The 22713-nt window shown below is 37.5% G+C and overlaps 1 protein-coding gene across 2 annotated transcripts; it reads left to right on the top strand.

Annotated features, from left to right (window-relative positions):
* Positions 1–555: 555 nt before the first annotated feature.
* On the top strand, positions 556–21756 carry far1 (fatty acyl CoA reductase 1). Of its 2 annotated transcripts, none has more exons than XM_052119996.1 (12): positions 556–704; positions 8372–8592; positions 10635–10810; positions 11062–11241; positions 11765–11942; positions 12485–12529; positions 12642–12769; positions 12885–12952; positions 15384–15555; positions 17715–17844; positions 18377–18504; positions 20253–21756. In XM_052119996.1, the coding sequence occupies exons 2-12, from the start codon at positions 8404–8406 to the stop codon at positions 20413–20415; spliced, it is 1557 nt and encodes a 518-aa protein (XP_051975956.1). In that variant the 5' UTR covers positions 556–704; positions 8372–8403; the 3' UTR covers positions 20416–21756. The 2 variants fall into 2 exon arrangements, with proteins under 2 accessions (XP_051975956.1, XP_051975955.1); XM_052119995.1 differs by lacking the exon at positions 15384–15555 and adding an exon at positions 14978–15149.
* Positions 21757–22713: the final 957 nt, after the last annotated feature.

Below are 22713 nucleotides of genomic sequence, written 5' to 3'. Positions count from 1 at the left end.
AGTTATCTATTTGTACATATCAGAATATTTTGCAATAAACATAAAAAATATAATGTTTCTATATTTAAAATCAATAACCTAAAATCAATAGTTTATATATTCCCTTCATTTATATTCATTTACATAATTTGCAATGCCTCATGGAATTGTAGTTTGTGCCCTCATGAAATACGGTAAGTACACAGCCTTGTTCCTCAAAACAAAGTTTGTGATGTGATTTACCTCTGAGCTGGTTGGTTTGGTTCAAGAGTTGGTACAACTCTTTTATGAAGGATTTTATTAAAATTCTATAAATGGGGAAAATACTTCCGGGACCCAGGAGGCTGAATAAGTAGGTGGGACACTGTTGCACTCTATTGCAAATTACGGAAAAAATGAACGATTATCACTGCATCACAAAAGCACGAACAGTTTGCACTGCATTATAGAGAGAGAGTTAAATAAATAAATAAATAAAATAAATAAAAACTCGTTGCACAAGCGATCATCACGAAGCGATCTCCCGTGACGTCTTCACCTACACTTGGTTGTGTCGTCAGATCTTCATTGAAACGCATCATCTGGCAACCCATTACAGTTCCTTTTCAGCAAAGCTAGGCTACATCCATTCCCTCACTGCATTTCCCATCACTGCTGGATAGATCACTGTAACCCAACGGTCGTCACGCAGCAACAGAGCTGAGGGAATATAGTAAACATCTCAGGTAAGATTTCGCGTGCTTCACAATCAAATAGTTTGTCTGTTCGTTTTCTTCTGCGCGATATTTTAGTTCGGCACGTTTGCTAGCTGTTAGCACACTTTCGCATGCGGAATTGTTTTTTCTACGCCGGTGTGAAGGAAACCTCCCTGAAAGCACTCGGACGCACCACGGGATCCACATTTCAAAGCTGCCGGTTTTCTCCTAATGCTGCCAGGAGTTAAATGGAATATTTAATTGAAAAGTTCTGTTTTGTAAATATAGGGGACCATGAAGACATTTTGTGTCGCATATACACAGCTTGTGGATATTAGCCTATATGGGCAGCTCGACTTGAAATGTAGCAGTTTTATTACAGTCTCACTTCTTTAATGTGAAATTATTAAATACTCGTATTCCAGACTTTTATTGCACCGTTTAAACGTCAAATAAATGGTGTGCAATTGTGAAACATTATTGACTTTGATGTGTTTTTCCCATATGCTTTGAAAAATCAAATTAAAGTTTAGGTAATGGAACAGGGCGCGATGTGAAGCATGTGGTTCGCGCTCAACGTTCAGTCAACTGCGTTTTGTTCAAGCGGTCAAAATACACTCGCAGATTATCTGCTTTTCACTTTTATATATATGTAAGAAATCATATTATTTGTTTATTTTGTAAGATTCGGAAACGTTATTTGTAGTTTTTAGTGTCTACTCGTCATCTTCAGAAATGTCAGACAAGGAAATAAACGTCTGACATGATGGACTCGGAAATGTTTCATATATAGGCCTATCCTTTTAAAAAGACATATTTTTCTGCTTTTGAAATATTTGTGTTTTTAAGTCAGTTCATTTCTCTGACAATCCTTACTGCTGTCATTTTAATGAGGGTCACAAGGCGTGAATGCAGTGTAGTCTCATGACAACACCAATTTATTCACCCTGTGGCTGGAGGTGCTGTAAGCGATTTTTCGTTCATGGAAAGGCATGCAAAAAAACATTATTTTACTGCTTGAAAGATAGAATGAAATAAAGTGTCTTGAGATATCTTCAGTCTCTGTGATGGCAATAAACTCTGTAAACAACAAATAAAAATATGTCGGCAGTCGACAGCACGGCGAGTGCAAGAGCTGCGGCTGGATATACCATATCCATATCATAGAGCACTGGAAAATTTCTAACAGCAAGAATTATCCTTTCATCCATCTTTCCGTTACTGCAGGAGCTGAGAGAGAGAGAGAAGGATCACGTGAGCTCTCCCGTCTTCTCTCCTATTGGCTGTTGCTTCCGTTGTCGCTCTTCATTTGAATAAAGTTGAACTTGTCTCAACTTTGTCGCTGGACACGCCCACATCTAGTCGCCAACGATCGCGACAGCTCGTGTCGCCGGAAGTTGCTGTGCTCTCATTGAAAATGAATGGGATGGAGTTGCTGTCACGCGCGATGTCGCTGGCAGTGTGTACGCAGCTTTATAGACACTTTTCCACTAATGGCCCTCAGCACATAACTCCACAGCATTTTGCCCCTTAATACGCTGCTTCAGTGCCAACTTCACACAACCTGCCCATTTCACAAGTAAGAGCGAAACTCAAGCTGAGGTATCATGCTATCTAGTTATCTAGAATACTGGATTTATATCGAATGTAAACAGCAAGATAAGTTGGTGTTGACAACTCACTGACTGTAACTGCTATGGTGTCCCGAGTGATCTCTCCACTAACAGTGAGATGATGTCCCAGCACACAGTCTATAAAAGTTCACCAAACCCTGGAGAGTAATTTCTTTGGACACCGCTTTGTCCATTGGGCATTTTAACAGATACTATAGATGTACTATACCTGCATTTTATCCCTTGAACCTATACTGTTGTGCGCTGGATACACAACCTAGGAAGTTCGGCAAAGCCTTTGACATTGAACCCGCCTCAATCTCTGGTTGGCCTTGTTTGGCCTAAGGGTAATCGGCAGGCCGTTAGCCCAGAGAAAGCCCAGAGGAGGCACGATGAAGTGACAGTGGAAACGCAACTGGCACACACAAGCACGCCCTAATTTGGCACGATAATGGAAGCGTGGCAAATAAAGATAATTTGGTTTCTTTTTAGTGCTGGGTTTTGGAAAGAGGGGGCATGGCTAATCCAGCTGCATTCTTGTGGAAATTCCAGAAGGGCTAAAATCACTTACAGCACCTTTAACTTTATCACTTTCACTGTATCTTTGATACTGTCCTACAGTACCGAGGCTTATCACTATTTGCAATGCACACTAGATATCTGAGCTGCACCATTAAACTTGAGTACTATTATTTCGGCTCTTAATGTAAAGCCTTTATGCTAATGCACTCCTGACCACAATCAATCCTAATCTCTTGTTATTGTTTTCGCTTTAGTATTTGTTTACATGCGTCATACTTGTTACAGTACTACAAGCCTATGTGAAACATCAATTATTCAAACTGAGGATGTGGGATCCAGGATCAACTTGCATCTAGTGTACATGAAAGGGTCTTGATCATGTCAGATGGCCCCATAGAGGATACAGTAGGAGGCGGATCTCCAGTCAGATCCCCAATCATCTTCTCTTTGCCGAGAGATCAGCTTTCGGGGTTAGAAAATGCCAACCTCTCGATAGAGGCTGCTGAAATATTTCTTCTTTTTTTGCCAAAGCCCCAGAGCTCCCTTTTTAGATCAGCTCTCCAGAGTTGGGAGCAGTTCAGTGCTGTTGTCACTAAATTGGTGCTTTTCTGCCCTTACTTACAGAAGTGCCAAATGGCTTTTGGAAATAAATCGCACTGCACAACGTCTTGTCTTGGCATCCAGAATAATCCACCTGACCCCTAAAATTAAACTGGCATTTATAAGCCCTTGTAGGCCTAGATTGGCTGCTTGCCTTTGATGCAAGTGAGAGGGAAAAAAACAAGCCATCTAGCAAAATAAATCATTTTGGGAGACATAAATGATAGTTCACTCAAAAATGAAAATTCTGTTATCATTGACTTCCAGGTTCAAAAGAAGTTAAGCTCAATTGACAACATTTGTGTCATAATATTGATTACCAAAACATTATTTTGATTGCCCCTAAAAAGCTAAAATCTGGGTTACAGTGAGGCACTTACAATGGAAGTGAATGGGGCCAATAGCCACATTACATAAACAATATGTGTTAACATGATTTTAGGGTGATACAATCACTTACTAACCATTTCTACGTAGTTCTATCCAGTTTTACAACTTCATTGCCATGACGATGTAATGTCAACAGACCCTAAAACCAATGTAAAAATACAATTTAAACACATCATTCTTCAGTTTAAAACTCAAGTTTTATTTGAGCTATGAAGTTAAGTGCTTTTATAAAATTATAAGCTTCACATTTCTGTCTTTAAACCCTCCAAAAATTGTCCCCATTCACTTGCGTTGTAAGTGCCTCACTGTAACTTCTATTTTAGCTTTTTTTTAAAGAACAGACAAGTCTAAATTATTTTTGGTGGTAATCGACATTATGCCACAAATGCTTTCGATTGAGCTAAACTATGAAATATCCTTTTATTCTGTTGAACACAAAATGTGATATTAGGCAGAATGTTACCCTTAGTCACCATTTACTTTTTATTGTATAAAATTAGTTTTCTATGAAAGTGAATGGTGACCGCAACTAAATATACTGGGTTTGTAACATATCCTTATGGGGTTGGAACAACATGGAGGTGAGTAAATTATGACAGAAATTACATTTTTGGGTGACCTAATCTTATAAAATTTAAATGTATGCAGATGATGCATGATTTTATCCTAAAAAAGCTGTGGGACTTGGCACCTGTGTTAACAATATAAGGCTGCAGCATTGAACAGGAGGAGGCTGTGCAGCATTCTCAAAAACCAGCAAAACTTGTTATATTGAGTGGCTTCGTAAGCTTGCATAAGGATTGAAGTAGGCGTCTAAAGTTTATTTAAAACATCAGAAAGAAAGTGGTTGACTGATATCTTGAATAGTGTTTTTGTAAAGGTTCATCAATGCAAAATATTGGAATGGGAGCTGTTTGCTACAATGTTGATTTTCTTTATCAATTGCTGAGATTAAGTTATCTCTTATATGTTACTGATTAACCCAGTATCTGATGAAACACTGTCTGAATGGGCCATATTGGCTTGTTATCAGTGGACAAGCGATAAGAAGAATGAATTGAAGTGGCAGCAGTTTTTGTATGCTATTAAATTTGTCCAATCAATTATACTGCGTGCACAATAATTAGGCAAATTGTATTCCTCAGGATTAATTTTATTGTTGAAAAAACACAATGCTCTGTCAATCCAAAATGTTATTGTACCTCAAACCTGAATGTTTAACAAAGTCAAAGTGAGTTTTGTCTTTCTCAGGGGAATATATAAGTGTGCACAATTTTTAGGCAACTATTAGTGGGCAAAATTATTAGGCAACTAAATTACAAAAATAATTTCTCCCAACTCAATTGTTTATTCTCAATTTTTAGAGTAAGTGCATAAAATAAGTAAAACAAAATGACAATTAAATAAATTTTTTGGCCTTTCAAAAATATTCAGTGACCAGTATAGCCAACCTTCTTTCAATTACACCCATGAGCCTTCCATCCATTGAGTTTGTCAGTTTCTTGATCTGTTCTTCTCAATCGAAGAAATCGGTTGAAGCGGCAACCACAGCCTCCCAAATGCTGTTCAAAGAGGTGTATCGTCTTCCTTCACTGTAAATCTCACATTTGAGAAGGGCCCACAAGTAGGATTTAAGTCAAGTGAGGAAGGGGGCCAAGTCATTATTTAGATATGTTTGAGGCCCTTGCTGGCTAGCCAAGCAGTAGAGTACTTTTTTACAATTACAATTTTTGACTCTTCAGTGTCAGGTAAATCTCTTTTTTTTTGGCCCATTTTACCTGAGGTAATGAAGCTGCCTAATAATTATGCACACCTTGATATAAGGTGTTAGTCACTTTCGCCACATCCTCCCTTATTGCACAAATACATATCACCTGAAAATGATTGAACCCAATAAGCATTCAGGTTTATATGGTTTGGAGTTGGAAAATGTGCATGGAAATAATGATTCGATCATAATACTCACTTGCCTAATAATTGTGCATGCGGTGTAGTGAAATATAAAGCCTTTTGTGGTCAATGCACCTTAAGGCCATTTGGGGTTGAATGCATTTTTATTCACTGCATTAAGTCAAAATCTTATTGCGGTTCAGGATAATAAAGCAATAGAGCTTCTTAAGTGTGCATTACGCAGTTAAGACTTGATTGTCATTGAGTAATGCAGCCCAGTGAGATCTTGGCAAGAAAGGGGAGGAAGTCACCTCTATGAAATATTTACCGCAAACTGATGAAACTGCATTAGAGGCACGATTTCTCAAGCAAAAGCTTTTGGCTTCTTAACAGGTCTCTTTGAGTTCAATCCCCTGTGAAATGTGTGTGATAATATGAAATTTGCAAGGTGCAACCCTCTACGATCATGATGGAGAAAGAATCTTCATTGGCTATTAAATGTTTGTTTTTACTTGCGAGACTTTTGACGACATGTAAGCATAATGTAACTAAAAATATATTAAGCAAACTGAGAGAGGGGGGCCTCTTTATATATATTCATGCAATATAGTATATTGTAATTTTTTTTTATAATTATAATTTTTTTAAACAAATTTCACATTCTATCAATTTATATGATATCATGAAATCAAATTTTTAATGACGATACAAGCTGTTGTCACTGTTTGAAATTTCGTACACATTTTTAACAAAACAATTCACAAGGTAGGAACCTAATAATGAAAATTAGGGGTCAAGATTGTGAAATTTGTCTGAACAAAATATATGTCAAACAAATAATTGTGATTATGACGATTAATTGCCTGTTTTATCTGTTTCACGATTATGACTATTAATTACCATACAAACTCACTATGTGTGCTTCTTGCACGCAACCAAGTCATTTATACAAATTTAGCTTGGGTCATATAATAAAATAAGGGTATATTATTTACTTTTCAGGCTTCAGAATCGTATGAATGACAGTCAAATATAAAACTATGACATTGAAAATAATTACTATAATATTTTAATTATCAAAATATGTCTCTATAACTAAAATATATATCTCTTATTTGTCCGATTTACTTTTGATCCATTGGACTTTTTCAATGTTTTGTTTTCTTTTGCTTCTTTTGTAACCAGCCAACCTGTATAGCTATAATATTATATTATGCAATAGTAAAATATTTCTGCCTTAAATTCTTCACTTTCTCACATTATTTTAACGCTCTCTGATTAACTTACAAGCCCTTATTTCTTGTGAAGACTTTGAGATTCTGTTTCTTGCATTTTATCATCTCCATAGAAATAGAGCAGGGCATCTCCTCTGTCTCACTGCATGTTATTAACTCTGTGTGAATAAACCCACAATGACCACGGATATTTGACATTACATGGCCTTTAAGAGAAACAAGAGTGCTTTGCGTTCACAACATTAATGCGTTTATACCTTGTTTATATTTTCGCGGGAGTTTGGCGCAAGCCTCTGTAGACGGCGTGCACATCAGTGCACTTGAGAAGTGGTTCATCTTCGCACGCTCAAGAGAGCTGCTCTTGTGACGTCCGTGGTGTGGTTCCCTGAGATGCTCGGAGTTCAACTGAATGAGACTCAAGTGGTTTTTCCTGCGGGCTCGTGAGACAGCATGCAGGGAAAGACAAGGCTGAATCCAGCTTCTTAATCAACTGCTTTTTATTCAGTAAAAGGGCCTCGGTGCTTCGGCACTACACTATCTATCACTGGCGAGTGAAATGTTAATATTTACTTGCCAGTGGCTAATAACAGATGTTTTTTGGTCGCATAGTGCAAAATTTGCTCGCATATGCGAGTGATTTACATGCAATGTAGAAGGCTGAAGGTGTGATGTAGTGTTGGGTGATCTTCCGATCGTCCTATCATCAGCATGCAAGATTGCCATTACCCGATATGATCGCGGCGGGGGGGTCAATTTTATTAAGCAGGGTTAGGGTTAAGCCTGCACAATATAGCAAGACATCTTGATTTCAAACTTTGAATTTGACTTATTAATTTATTATTATTTTTTTACTTTAATCAAATACATTTCTAAATTCAAATGGTGAAAATAATAATTACTGAAATATAAATCATGGATCAAGGTGAAAATGGTTTTGTATTATTCTGTTTTAATCACCGATATATAAACTGCTTTGTGGAAATAAAGCGGACTGAACTCAAAGCACCTCCTGAGCTGAGATGTCTGAGGTCATTTGCAGCACTCATAGAGATTATATTGTTCTTGCTAAAAAAAAATTCAGAAGACGGAAACAAAGAAAGAGTGAGAACCTTTACATGCTTATGCTCCACAAGACTGCACCGCTCCACTCAAACAGCGTGTCATACATGCGGATAGATGGCTTTTCTGTCATCTGTTCTTAATAATAAAGTGTTTCTTCAAGCACGTGTCTGCGTGCCACATGGAAAATTATTTGTAATATTAATTTGATGATAATAATAATAGCCTTATAATAAGAAGAATTTGATACATTCATGGGAAAATGAGCCAAATATCATCTTGTTATCGTCAAAGGCATCAGCTGTGATCACTGTGACCATCGTCTATCGACACAACCCAATTGTGATAGCGTACTTTCAACCATGTTTCTGCTCATTTTGTGTTTCAGGGGTGTAACAGTGGAGGGAAGGTGCACTCAGGATGGTCACCATTCCAGAGTACTACGAAGGAAAAAATGTGCTCATCACAGGGGCTACAGGCTTTATGGGGAAAGTTCTTCTGGAGAAGTTGCTACGCTCCTGTCCCGGTGTCAAAGCTGCCTATGTGCTAGTCCGGCCCAAAGCAGGACAGGCTCCTGATGCCCGTATTGCTGACGTGATCAATTGCAAGGTGAGTAGGTGGATGCTTGAAGAGTTGGTAGAGAACTTGAAGTTTTGGTGCTACAGGGCCTATGATTTCCATGTTGCACTAATAATAAATCAATAGTAATTGGATTATATTTAAGCAACATCTTATGTGATGATCATTATGCAGCACTTTATTTGACAAAAATAACTCCATTGTATTTTAGATAGTGCTGTGAGGTTCTGAATAAAAGCAGTTCATTTGACAAAAATAATATAATATGTTGAAAATGTAATTTAAGTTTTAATGAATATATTTATTTAAACACCATTTTGATGATGAAAATTAAATAAACTGTTGATATACTGTTACTTTGACTGTTCAGACAGTTTCCGCCACCTTGTTCATTTTAAACCGTTACAAACACATTTGTAATCCGTTATCTACAATTCTGGTTCCTTAATGATTCCAGTAATCATGTTTTTGTACTTTTGCGGAAGAGTTATTTAGAAATAAGAGATGCCATTCTTATTGCATTTACTGCCCTCAGCAGCCTGTTGCCAAATGAGGAGATAATTTCATGTTTCTACAGGGCTGATGTAACAAATCAGAAATGCCTTTAAAACAACTATTGTAAAAGATGTGTTTGCAGAATTTTTAGAGGCATAATTGCAATATAATAATTTATCCTAACTCCTGATCGACCGATACATTTTCCAGTTTGGCCGATATGATTCTTGAGGGCGCCGTGAATCAACTGCTTGGCACGTGAAGTCCCGTTTTGATATTGCATTTTTTCATTTGTACTCCTGGCACAAATAACTAAATTGCTGTTTCTGGAGCATTGCTATTGTGAAACCGAGATAGGATATCAATGTTGAACTCTTAGACCGTTGAAAAGATGTATAATTTGTTAACATTAATTTGATTTATAGACTGTAAATGATATATTAAATGTAAGCAGAGTGACGTGTGTTTTCTGCCCATCGAGCGCTCTTCTAATATCTTCCTCTGAAGTGCGTATTCCATAAGCCTGAATCAAAAACTTCAGGATCAAAAGCGAGGCTTGCACTGGATCCACACAAGTGCATGAGTGCAACTTCAAGGCTGCGTCCGAAACCAGGAAAATGCTGCCTCCGAAGGCTGTATACAGCAGTAGGATGAAAATAAGGTGCTTTGCAAACTGTTTGGAGACCAGCTTCCTTAAGGGTTCCATTCATTTAAAACAGCTATCAGTTAAGCCATTTAATTGATGAGGTAGCAAGTTAGCAAGTCAGCTGCCTAAGTTTTCGGATGTAGCCCATGACTGATGTATTTGTGTTTTTGATTCACTGTATAGAAACGGCTGATTAGAGTCTTTTGTTCGGGAATCATACTATACCAGAAGCGCCGTATGTTCTGCGCTGTAGATTCAAAAGAACCGGCTGATAAGAGTAATTTGTTCGGGAATCAAAATACACAGGTAGTGCTGTGTTTTCACACTGTAGATTCAGTAGCTGCCGCTCAATTGGGCTGCAGGAAACACTCAGTTTGTTTTAGTGTTCGGTCCACATCTGTGCAAAATTGCACTTAAAGGAACATTCATTACTAGCCTGGCTATTTCAATGGCTAATCTAATAAAAGTTCCAGAATGGAACACCTTTAATGAAGCTGCAATTTGTGCCTAAACTACAGAATGTGTTTTAGTTTACTGCCACTCTGATGTAACCTAGGCCTCTTGCGCCTAATTGTGCTATAATTGGATTAATAAATTAAACCACAGATGCACTATTCAAATCACATCTATACAACATTGTAGCATGTTAGACCAGATTTGCAGGCTGACTATCAGGGTACTTTCGAGTGCTGGAAATTGCACCAATAAGTCTTCTCTAATTGCTCTTTACACTGTGTGGTTATAAACACATCCGGCCATTTCTGGTTAATGTCGATAGCATTGTTACACAACCCTGTGCATGATATGAATTCATATCTGTCACAAGCTGAAATAAAGCCTCAGCTATAATGCTGGGCTAGACACTTGTATTTGATTATTGTGAAAATTTATCTTGGGCCTGTGGTGACGTCCCTTTAAATTTGTGCTTCAGCTTTTTGACAGACTGCGAGAGGAGCAGCCTGACTTTGCAGAAAAGATTGTGGCAGTTAACAGTGAACTGACTCAGCCAGATCTGGATCTGAGCACAGAAGACCAGGAGACTCTTACAGGCTGCATTAACATAGTGTTTCACTGCGCTGCCACTATACGCTTCAATGAGCCTCTGAAGTAAGACATAATCTCCTCCTACAAGGTTGCACTGCACAAATATTTATCTACATCTAAAGGTTTAGATGCCTCTGGATTATTAAGTGGCTACATCACAGGAAGTTGCTTGGTTCTTTTACAGCTCCTTGATTGAATAATTATTTGATGTCATACTGTGGTCTACTAAGTCATTTATTTCTAAATAATCCGATCCACCTACGTTTAGTAAGTACTTGCAGTTCAGTGGTCTTTCTGTCCCATGTCTGCTGCAGAGATGCTATGCAGTTGAATGTGCTGGCCACGCAGAAGATGATAAGCTTGGCCCACAAAATGAAGCATCTGGAGGTATTTCTTCACGTTTCCACAGCTTACGCCCATTGTGACAGGGAGCTCATCGAAGAGGTTGTCTATCCAACACCTGTTGATTACAGAAAGCTCATAGACACACTTGAGTAAGTCTTGTCTTTGCATAACACCTTTTTTGTCCTTGCCAAGCAAACATTGTGCTGTACCATTTCCCCTTTACACTAATAGACTAAATGTGTATGCCAGGGACATTTACATTCACACATACCTTACCACATACCTTTCACACATTATTTGTCTTTGCTGTAAATTTTACAGAATGTAATTTTTTTTTTTTTCTCGTTTTATATTTTTTCCCTGAGATCACACTTAGTCAAAGTTTTTTTTGTGTGAAAAGTCATAATTGACCATTTATTCCACCCTTGACACTTATTTTAATTGAATTAATTTTTTCTAAAACTGTGCCTTTAAGTCTTACCTGTATGCAAAGAAATTATCTTGTACTGCTCTTCACATAAACATACAGATTCATTAAAAAACCATTCATAGGAAATCATACAGAATTAATATGGGTAGAACAATTGCTATTTCAAGCAGCATTAATTGGATGAAACCCCTTTTTTTTTTTTTAACTGTCCCTCACCTACTGGTTTTGTACAACACTGACAGGTGGATGGACGACAAGCTTGTTTCTTTAATGACACCAAAGCTGTTAGGTGAGCGGCCTAACACATACACGTACACTAAAGCTTTGGCAGAACAGTTAATCCAGCAGGAGTGTGGAAATATCAATGTTGCCATCGTCAGGCCCTCTATAGTAGGAGCCAGCTGGAAAGAACCATTCCCTGTAAGTATGCTAATTTCTATCCTCACAACTTGTTAAAAGATGCTTACTCGGTTACAAAACCTAGTGAGCTGCCTTGTTGCTTACTGCCTTCATAGGCAGCTGACTTCAAAGGCAGCACCCTAACCATTGTGGAACCTCATAATATTTGTAGGCAGCAACTCAAATAGCATGCTACACAAATAACACTCTGCATAGGAAACTCGACTTTCAATTGATTTTAATAGTGTTACGTCTTCCCCAGTATAGGGTTTGAGAGAAGTAACAAAAAGTTTATTAGCAGACAGGTCAAGAGGTTTCCCATCTCCAACCCCAGCACTACAAAGACCACAATTAAACAATTAATGCAAACAACTGTCCTGGGATGGAACAACAGCAATTGACATTACCATGTTTCTAAGTTAATGGTGTGATACAAAAAAAAAAAAACATGGCATAAATGCATATTGGGTACATTTTCGATTATACAACCTATACACAGTAGGTTTTGGTCTGAGTTTTCAACACCGGTCTTTATTTTTCTGTTTCTTTGCACTTTGTTAAAGGGCTGGATTGATAATTTCAATGGGCCCAGTGGAATATTCATCGCTGTGAGTACCTACTTTGCTTTTTAAAGCAGATCTAAATGCATACATTTTTAATGATTGCTTATTGGTACTTGATGGTGTTAAGAGACTAGAAAAATGCAGCCTTTTTTAACAGGCAGGGAAAGGGATTCTGCGAACAATGAGGGCTTCAAATAATGCCGTCGCTGACCTTGTGCCAGTGGATGTAGTCATAAACACAACTTTAGCAGCTGCCTGGTATTCTGGATCACAGAAGCATACAAGGTCAGACAACTACACAAACACCAGCAGGCACACTAAATCCTTCACACATGGACTACTGGAAAATAAGTCATAAAAGGGATGCCACTACATTTCCAACACTGTTTCTTTGTTGCAGGCCGAGAAGTATTTTGGTGTACAACTGCACAACGGGTGGGATCAACCCATTTCACTGGGGTGAAGTCGGTACGAGTCACCTTTTCAAACATAAATCACTGCATTTGCCAGATGTCCATTGTGTCCTTTAGTGCTTTATTTTTTCTTTTCATTTTTTTCCCTTGACTGCAAATTGAAAAACTATTAACATCAGAGATCAAAAGATTCCCACACTTATTCATTTAACATTTTGAGCATGCTTGCACAGTATGGGCGTTATCTGGCTCATTGTTTTGCCCTGTTAGTTGTGAAAACACTTGCAAATAAGATTTGAGTATTCAAACTGTTAGAACACATTTTTAAAGAGGGTTATCTGCTTTTTGCAGTCAAATGCGGCAGAGCCAATCACAACATCTAGCTGTCAGGTTTCCACTGAAATTAAGAAAAAACTTGTAATGATAAGCAAAGGAGGTATGATAGGTTTAGCAGCAGCTGTGTTGTGATGGTATCATTGTCTTCCTCCATTACTAGTAATGGTATGACCTTAAAATCTGATTGTAGATCGTAATCTGTCTGTATGCAAAAAGCTACACAGAAGCAATTTAATACTGTCTTTGTGCTGGAAATATAGTATTTTATCTAGTTTGTAGGCTCTAAATATTGAAAAAATTTAATCCAGATGAATAAATTATTAGTTAAAATACAAATTAGTTTGGTTTGATATTGATATAGTTATATTTAGCTTTCTGTTGTATATGTAGCATTCCTTGTATTGTGAATTACTGAGATGAATTTGACAATAGTCATGACAATACAGGGCTCAACCGTAAGGATTTTTTTCTACTGGCCCGATATTACAGTAAAAAAACATTTAATTTGCAATAATAGTTTGAAATTATACAGCTATGATGTATAATTAATATATAACAGATATATTAATAATCACACTGTTGTTGGAAACATTTTCTACAAAAATGTACTGATTGGTTTATAATTTCCTACACATTCTTACCGATGCTTTTACGACTAGTCATCTACTGTATATTAGCCAGGTAAATAACATTACCTTGATGATCACAGAAAACCAAATGTGCAACTATGCAAGGCGTAACGCTTTTACAATAGCTTCATTCACACATACAGCCTTTTCCAGAAAATGTACTGCAATTTTCAGGTTGGAGGTCATGTGAGAACATGACCCTTATGATAACAGTGTAAAATGTTGCTCTGGCAATTTCCCTTTATGTTGAAGTTATATCATTACCTATACAATTCCATATTGATGGCATGTGTGACCAGAGCCATAAGATTACTGGTTTCAGTTCAGACAAGATCAAGACATGCTAATGTTAGAAAGTTCAGATGGAGATGATGTTATTACTCTGCGCTCTAACAAGTCTTTCTAGCAAGTCAGTCCCCTGTCGGCCACCTCTAGAAACGCTCTCAGGAGGCCATTACCAGTCATGCCAGTAGAGTTCCTATCTACTTGAATGGAGAAAGACCAAAATCTAACAAACAGTTGGTCAAGATTACAATCAAAGAACATATTTCAAATCAGCAATAAAATCTGACAATGCTGGAATCATAAATTGTGATTCTTTAACTCCTATTACCCTAAAAAAATTGACATTTAACAGTAAAGGCAAGCCAATGATTTTCCTTTTATTTACCTGGTTGCATGTGTGAAAGGGGCTAATGAATGTAAGATCACGCTGGCCCAATAGGGCAAGACACAGTTTCGTCAAGTGGCCCGAAACACCCATGCAAGCCATACTTATTGAGTCTTGCAATAGTATATGAGTACATTGATGCTTTCTAAATGAACCCAATGCTACCACTTGGTGCCTGTGCATTTATGTACCATCTAGTTTTGTTGGCTTTCGAGATGTTATTATTTTAAGGGTCCATGCAAAAAGGGGCTCAGATTGTGTACAGGCACCAGCACAGCCACCCTGTTGGTGGAAAAGGAGTATTCTTGACAAGGTGCTTCCAAATGATCCCAATGTTTATAAATTGTAGAAAGTGCCTTCTAGATTAGAATGCTGCTTTTTGCCCCTTAACCAAGTCATGCGCAGCTGTGCAGTTTACTCTGTTGAACCCCATTTTGTCTCATAGAATACCATGTTATATCCACTTTCAAGAGGAACCCACTCGAGCAGGCCTTCAGGCGGCCCAATGTTAATCTCACATCCAATCACCTTATCAATCAGTATTGGATTGCTGTAAGCCACAAGGCACCAGCATTCCTATATGATCTCTTCCTCAGGATGACAGGGAAAGAACCCAGGTAAATCCGACCGCTCAGCCCGTTCGTCCACATCCTTTTACCCCTCTTTCTCCTCCACGCCCCCCATGTGCCATCACGTTTCGCTCAGTGTCTTGGGGAAGGATGCACAACCCACTCAGAGACTGGGTTCTGCAAGCTTCCCATTCACGTGTTTGCTTAGCCGTGTATGTGTGTGTCCTGTAGCTCTGTGTTAAAATCCTCTTGTATGTTGTATGCCTGTATTCCTCTCCGCAGAGTACTGCATAAACATGACGTTCAAGACCAATCCCTTAGAACAGGCTTTCAGACGCCCCAATGTTAATCTGCGATCCAACCCTTTTACCAATCAGTACTGGACCACAGTGAGTCACACCCTACCTGCCCTGCTGTATGACGGGTTTCTCATGTTGACGGGTCAGAAGCCCCGGTAAGGCCTTCAGTACCCGCTCCTCCACCCTTTCCCCTCTCCCTCACCTCCGCCATTTGGTGTTGGGCGTGGTGTGGTGTGGCATGGCCGGTCGGCCAGCTGGAAAGGATTCCAGTCTGGCCATCTGCTTGACTTCATGGCATTGGACACGCTGCTGACAGACTACCATGTCATGAGGTGCATGGGGAGTACTGCAAGCACGTTTTTTTTTTTTGTGTTTTGCTTTTTCTGAATACATCTGACTGCATTTGGGTGCTTAATGCAGTCCTGTACTGTGATGTCAAGGAGATGGATCCATCCCCCTTCAGCTCTTGTTTTTTCTGTGCCATCCCATCAAGTCTTCAAGAGAGGTCTTTTGGTCTGCTCTTGTGAAAAAAATAGTGGAAGTTGGGAATGATGTTTTTATCAACACAACAGCCTCTATTAACAAAGCAAGTGGGAGTGCTAAGCTCAGATCAGATAACTGACTGTTTACTATAAATTCCTCTAAGTGCCGAAAATGGCAAGCTGATAAGAGAAAAGCACTTGCTTTCTTAAAGGGATAGTTCACCGCAAAAAATTGAATTCTGTATGCATTTTCTCACCATCATCTTGTTCCAAACAAAAAAAAAAAAAAACACTTTCTTTTTTATGTGGAACACAAAAGGAGATATTTGGCAGAATGTTATCCTCAGTCACCATTCACATTTATTGCATCTTTTTTTCCATAGGTTTAGAGTGAGGCTAACATTCTGACTAACTTTTCCCTTTCTGTTTCACATAAGAAGTCATACAAGATTGAAACCATATGATGGTGAGTAAATTACACACACTTTTCATGTGTTTTTTGAGTGAACTATTCCTTTAAATAATGGGACCAGATATCAAACACTCTGCACAAGCAATTGGTTTAAGCAATCATAATAACATTTCAAGAATGCTGAATTCAGATTTTACATGAACAAATGAGAAGGCTCTTAATACTTGTGCAATATTTTTTCAGTTTGACAAACATCCATTATTGCAAACCTACATATAATTACAGGGAGTAGATGTGTTTGATATCTGGAAATGCGAGTACGGATGCTGTTGAAGTTTTGAATGTTTTTTTAACACCATGACAGTGTTTTTTTTTTTATTCATTGTTCTGATGCCATGCATGTTTTATTGTCATCCCCCTGTGCAACTCTTTAGACATCTTGGTGGGAAACTGGGAAATTTTAATTGAATTTCAGTTGTACTTTGTAGATGTTACATAAAGCATGAAATTTGGCATGCATCTGGTACTTTAAATGGATGTGCAGTACAAATTATACAAACAGCAAATATCTCAAGCAAAACAAAATTTAACCAGGTGCCCGCCAAGATCAGTCAAGGTCTTTTAACCGTTTGTTTTGTTGGTCAACCGAAATCATTATGGAATCCTCAGTTGTGTTTGCCAAAGGTATGTTTTTGGGTGAGGTCAGCAGTGCCGGAGCGGGATCTAACCTGAATCCAATAAACTAAAGGTTAAATGAATGCTTTGAGCAAATTAGCATAATGTGAATTTATTGCAGTTTACTAACTAGGGGTATTACTAACCTGTTATTACTATACCTGGTGTTACTGTTATGCTAACCTGTATTTTAGTATACATTAAGATGTACATAAGTGGGCTCTAAAGTTCAAAAGAATACATTGACAATATGGGATTCAAAATCTAGTTAAAACCTGTAATTTAAAAAATGCTTTAGAATTTGAAGAAAAAGAAAATTGACCAAATTCTGTTCTTTTATTAGGTCACTTATTAAATAAGCAAATGTACAGATTTTTGTGCTTCCATTGTAGCTTGAGTGCATGCTGTCATTTAAAGCAAAATACAGAAAAAAAAAAAATCTCTATAATTAACCTTCTCACTCAATGTTATGCTAATATTTTTATAGAGAAATTTTGTGTTGAATTAGAAAAATATTAAATAAAGCATTTTCACTAGTCTTAACTTTTTAACCCCACTGCATGTACTAGTAGACACTTTGTTACACTTGCTAAACATTCAAATCAAAGTCATTATTGAGCTGTGGCTAAACTGAATGTCTTTTTAGTGATTAAACAAGAAAAATAAACTGCACAAACTGCAGCTAACCCTCATGTGTCTCTCCTTTCTCCTGCTGGCTCTATGCATTGTATTTGTGGCGATGCAGGATGATGAAGACAATCACTCGGTTGCACAAGGCAATGATGGTGTTGGAGTACTTCACGAGCCACTCGTGGGTGTGGAACACTGACAACGTCACCATGCTCATGAACCAGATGGGAGCTGAGGACAAGAAAGTGGGTTTTTTCTATATGTATAAATACACTCTCCTTCTGCCATTGACATGCTATGAGTAGTTAAATGAATCCCATCTGAGTTATATCGGTTGAAATGTGTCAATTTTTGTATGATACTCTAAATGAAAATCTAAAATTGTGTATTGTTAATTAATCCTTCACATAGAAAACAAAGTGGGTTACAGCCCTGAATTTTCACAACGCTTTAAAGGAATAGTTCACCCGTTCGTTCTTCCATGGAACACAATTGTAGATATGGCAGAGTGACCGCCTCGGTCAACATAATGTTCATTACATGGAAAAAAGATGCAATGAAAGTGAACGATGACTGAGGCAGTCACTTTGCCTAATATCTACAGTTGTGTTCTGTGGAAGAAAGTCCTACCGGTTTGGAAGAACATTAGGTTGAGTAAATGTTGACACATTTTTCTTTTTTGTGTGAACTATCCTATTTAAATCTATTTAAGTTTCAATGTTGTTCTGCACAGACTGTTCTTAAAGTGGCTCTGTGGAATGTCATCTTTCTTCCCAGGTATTTAACTTTGATGTCAGGCAGTTACATTGGGCAGAATACATGGAGAATTACTGCATGGGCACTAAGAAGTATGTTCTTAATGAAGAGCTGTCAGGACTTCCTGCAGCACGCAAACACTTAAACAAGTGAGTATTGAAATCTTCATGGTTACCATGAGGATAACTATTAGTGTAACTATTAACTAGAGGTGTTACGGTTCAAAATGTTCACGATTCGATTTGTATAACGGTTTTAGGGTCATGGTTCGGAAAAAATACTGCCAAATGCAAAGTAAGATTACTTATGAGAAATCCATGGTTTTACTACAGTAACCATGGTTTAGCAATGGCATTTGTAAAACCGGAGTAGGATAACATCATTGGCGATGAACACCCACTTTAGTTATTTTTTTTGTCTAAATTATTGCCTGCTTAAAACAAAAGGGAGTGTGTTCTGTTTCGGGCTAACCTGCGCTTTTCTGCACGCCACACACTATTAATACTAAGGTGATCTCCGCATAAGTGGTTAATCATGTATCAATGTATTATATTAGTATATGGCACTTGGGTCTAGCAATGTCAGCAAACAGTGCTTTTCTCGTCAATGTTTTTTTGACCGTCGCTATTGTAATTGTGTGCAAATCGAAAATGTTCCCAGACAGGAGACTTGAATGACACAGTTTTCTCCATTTGCAATTTTTAACTACATACACACCAGTGCATGCGGAACTGTTATATTATCAACTGGTTTAACAAACTAACAGTTAATTAAATTACTGTTAGTATGTTAAACCAGTTGATAATATAACTAAATTAATTGTCCAAAAAGCATAAAAACTTTTAAAGTGATCCATACGACTCCAGGGTTAAATCCATGACTTCTGAAGCGATATGATAGGTGTGGGTGAGAAATAGATCCGTATTTAAGTTCCTTTTTCCTGCCATGTAGGTGGTGATAAGCACAAAGAATGTGAATTGCCAAAAAAAAAAAAGAAGTAAAAGTGAGTGGATATTTATAGTAAAGAAGTCCTTAAATATTGATCTGTTTCTCACCCACACGTATCATATTTCTTCAGAAGGTATGGATTTACTCACTGGTTTTGCATTGATTACTTTCATGCTGCTTTTATATGCTTTTTGGACCTTCAGATTTCTGGCCACCATTCACTTGCATTGTGTGGGCCTACGGAGTACAAATATTCTTCTAAAAATCTTTGTTTATATTCAGCAGAATGAAGTCATACACATCTGGGATGGCATGAGTGAGAGTAAATGATGATAGTTTTAATTTTTGGGTGAACTATCCCTTTAACTATTAAAGGGATGTTCACACTGATGGCAAAATAATTACACGAGGGCACCAAGTCATTATACTGATGTTTCTAGTAGGACTTCATTCTCAAATGTGGCATTCTCTCAGAATGTGTATCATGTTCACTGTCTTGACTCCCATCGGTAGTTTCCACATTGAATTGCTGCACGTTTGCATAAAGTTGACTACTGCTCAAATGTGTCTCATAAATGTAATTAATGCTGCCTCAAATCGTCAACTCGCATTGAAAATGAATGAAGCTTTGTCGCTACAAATCGCTGTCGACGTGAACACCCCTTCAGGGAATTTTCACACTTGAATAACACTCTATTTTGAAACCTTTTACCCACTTCTGCTAGAACTTAAAGTGGTACTTGCGTTTATGACACAAACATATTGCTTTGTGTATCTAAGTAATAATATTGTTAAAAAAAAAAAAAAAAAATGGTGTTCTTAACTCCAAGCAATTGACTCGGACCAACCAAAAGGCTTGGAGTGTTTTTGTATTATTATTTTAACTGTATGGATTTACATTTCTCATGCCAATTTTGTTTTTTCTTGTTTATTTGTTTTTTTCCTGTAGGCTGCGTAACATTCGCTATACATTCAACACCATCTTGGTCGTTTTTATCTGGCGCATCTTCATTGCCCGTTCGCAAATGGCCAGAAACATCTGGTACTTTGTTGTCAGCTTGTGCTTTAAGTTCCTGTCCTATTTCAGAGCCTCTAGCACCATGAAATACTGATCCCCTACACTCCTTCCCTCATATCCCCTCTCCCAAAGGCTATGCACACACTTCTGCTTTGCGACACTTTGGACTAAGGTCCCTGCAGGGTCATGTATACAGGTGTAGTATCTGCTATCCTCCCCTCCTGTGCAAGTGTGCCCTTGACTTAATAGTGCAAGTGCACTCTTGCTATGTAGAAAGCATGAATTTTCAGGGTTCAAGCCCTAAGAAACTCTTTCAGCACAATAAAAGCAAGAGTGTTCTTGCAGAGAGTGTCTGAGCACTTACTATACCTGTTGCACCTCCTGATCACGAGCAGGTTGGGGGCAACTCTTGATTATGGTTTACACACTTGCTCATACTTGTTCCAGGCATTGCTTGTTGACGGCAATGACCCGTTTCCAACTATAATCAGTGAAGCACAAGAAAAAAATTAAAATAAATTGAGATCATTTGGTCTCAGCTCTGTGCCTAAAATTCATGAATAACCTTGTTTATCATGTTCCCAGTGTCTTTGTTGAATCCATTCTTTTTACATTTCGCCTTATTTCTTTCCAATAACCTCCCACCCTCTATGAGATGAGACGAAAGCAGTCATCGTTGCACCAGCAGCTTAAGCCTTTATTTCCAAGCCTTATGTTTGTGTATACACTTCTTTTTTTTTTACTCAACAGTGTAACAGCGTAATCTTCGATCAGTTGTGTCATTTCTACTGCTTGATCTCTTTGTTGGGGTCATTGTGTTTTGTAAAAACAATCAAGCTCTTTGTTTAGTGAATCATAGATCTCTGACTAATAAAGCAGGCTTGTGGGTTTCCCTCAGAAACATTAGCAAATGCAAGCCTCAGTTTTCTCATCTGCTTAACTTACTGCCTTTTACAAATAATAATAAATAAATTGAAATGGGTACTGAAAATATATTCCTGCTATGACTTTTGTCACCTTTTTCACCTCAAGAGTTTGCATCCCTGATTTGAACGTGACATGTTAATGCAAGAATGGTTTTACGAACAATTTACACATGTTGGAATGGTAATTCATAGAAATTAAACGTGTTTATGAAAGGTTAATCATCCCTTAAGCCATTCATATGAATATTGTCACATTTAATTGAACTTAATGATCAATTTATACAGAAATTTGTGAGAGATGTAATTCTTAAGAATTTGTAGAATAGTTTTATGAACGTTGTTTTTTTTTTTTTTTTGCTCTTTTTAAGGGAGCAGAACAGATTTGTGTAAACGGTTTACAGATCAATTTATACTCCAATTGTCCCATTAAATTGAATGTAGCAATGTACATAAGAATGGTTTTACGAATGATTTACACAGAAATTTGTGTTCGTTTTTTTTTTTTTTTTACAAAGTACCAAATGAATGGGTTTACTAACGGAAAATCGTTCACAAAAGCATTTTGTCACATTGAAAGCGATTGAAGATGTAAACTCGTTTTTCATGAATGAGGCACAATGATTCTCTTGCCATAACATTATTGTTCAGATAGACTTTTGTACATTTAACTTTTTCGCTTCATGTCATATTTTTTTATTGCGTAAGCTGAGAAAATACGAAGCTGTGCATAGACTTCGTTTAATTTGTCAAATCCATTTGTTCTTCAGCGGAGTCTAAGAGTCCATATCAGAAGAGGGTGTTTCTCTACCCTCCCCGATAACTATTCAGAGCACTGTAATTGAATGTTGTCTGCAACTAAGTATTTTCCATGTTTGAGATAGGAAGTGGTTGACGTAAAATACACTGTATACTTCAATGTTCACAAGAGTCTAATCACAATAAATGTGTGTTATTTTTACAGTTCTCATTATACTTGTTAAATGTTTGTCATGCCTTACTCTTTGTATAGCTTAATATCATACTGGAAACCGCTAGCTGATGGATATTGTAACTAACTGGGTGGATAATAAATGAATTATTCTACATTTTCTATTAACGGTTTAAAGAATTTTTGAAAGGGATCCTTGATTTTACTGCTTGAGACAGGATCCATATTTTTGTGGGAATTTGAGTGAAGGACATTATTAAAGAAGTCTATGTATTCACTGTTCATAGTCTCCTAACATGAACTATATAATAGGGTCAAATTAAAAGGAAGATAAGTCAAATTTATTGCTTTTTTTTTGTATTCATATTTGATGGGAAAAATTAGGCATCACATGTAAACATTTTCAGTGTCTCATTTCCAATAACATTTTTTCCTCCTTGATCACTATAGAAATGTGAGAAAGTCAAGACTTGGAGCAAATGTAGTTTGTTGCCCTACTTCCTGTTGTGCCTTTATACATTTGTTTTTTCTGTTGGGT

Source organism: Xyrauchen texanus, chromosome 46, assembly GCF_025860055.1.
Source record: "Xyrauchen texanus isolate HMW12.3.18 chromosome 46, RBS_HiC_50CHRs, whole genome shotgun sequence".
NCBI classification, from domain to species: domain Eukaryota; kingdom Metazoa; phylum Chordata; class Actinopteri; order Cypriniformes; family Catostomidae; genus Xyrauchen; species Xyrauchen texanus.
Note: the sequence above shows the minus strand (reverse complement) of the source record. Positions and strands in the feature narration are given on the sequence as shown.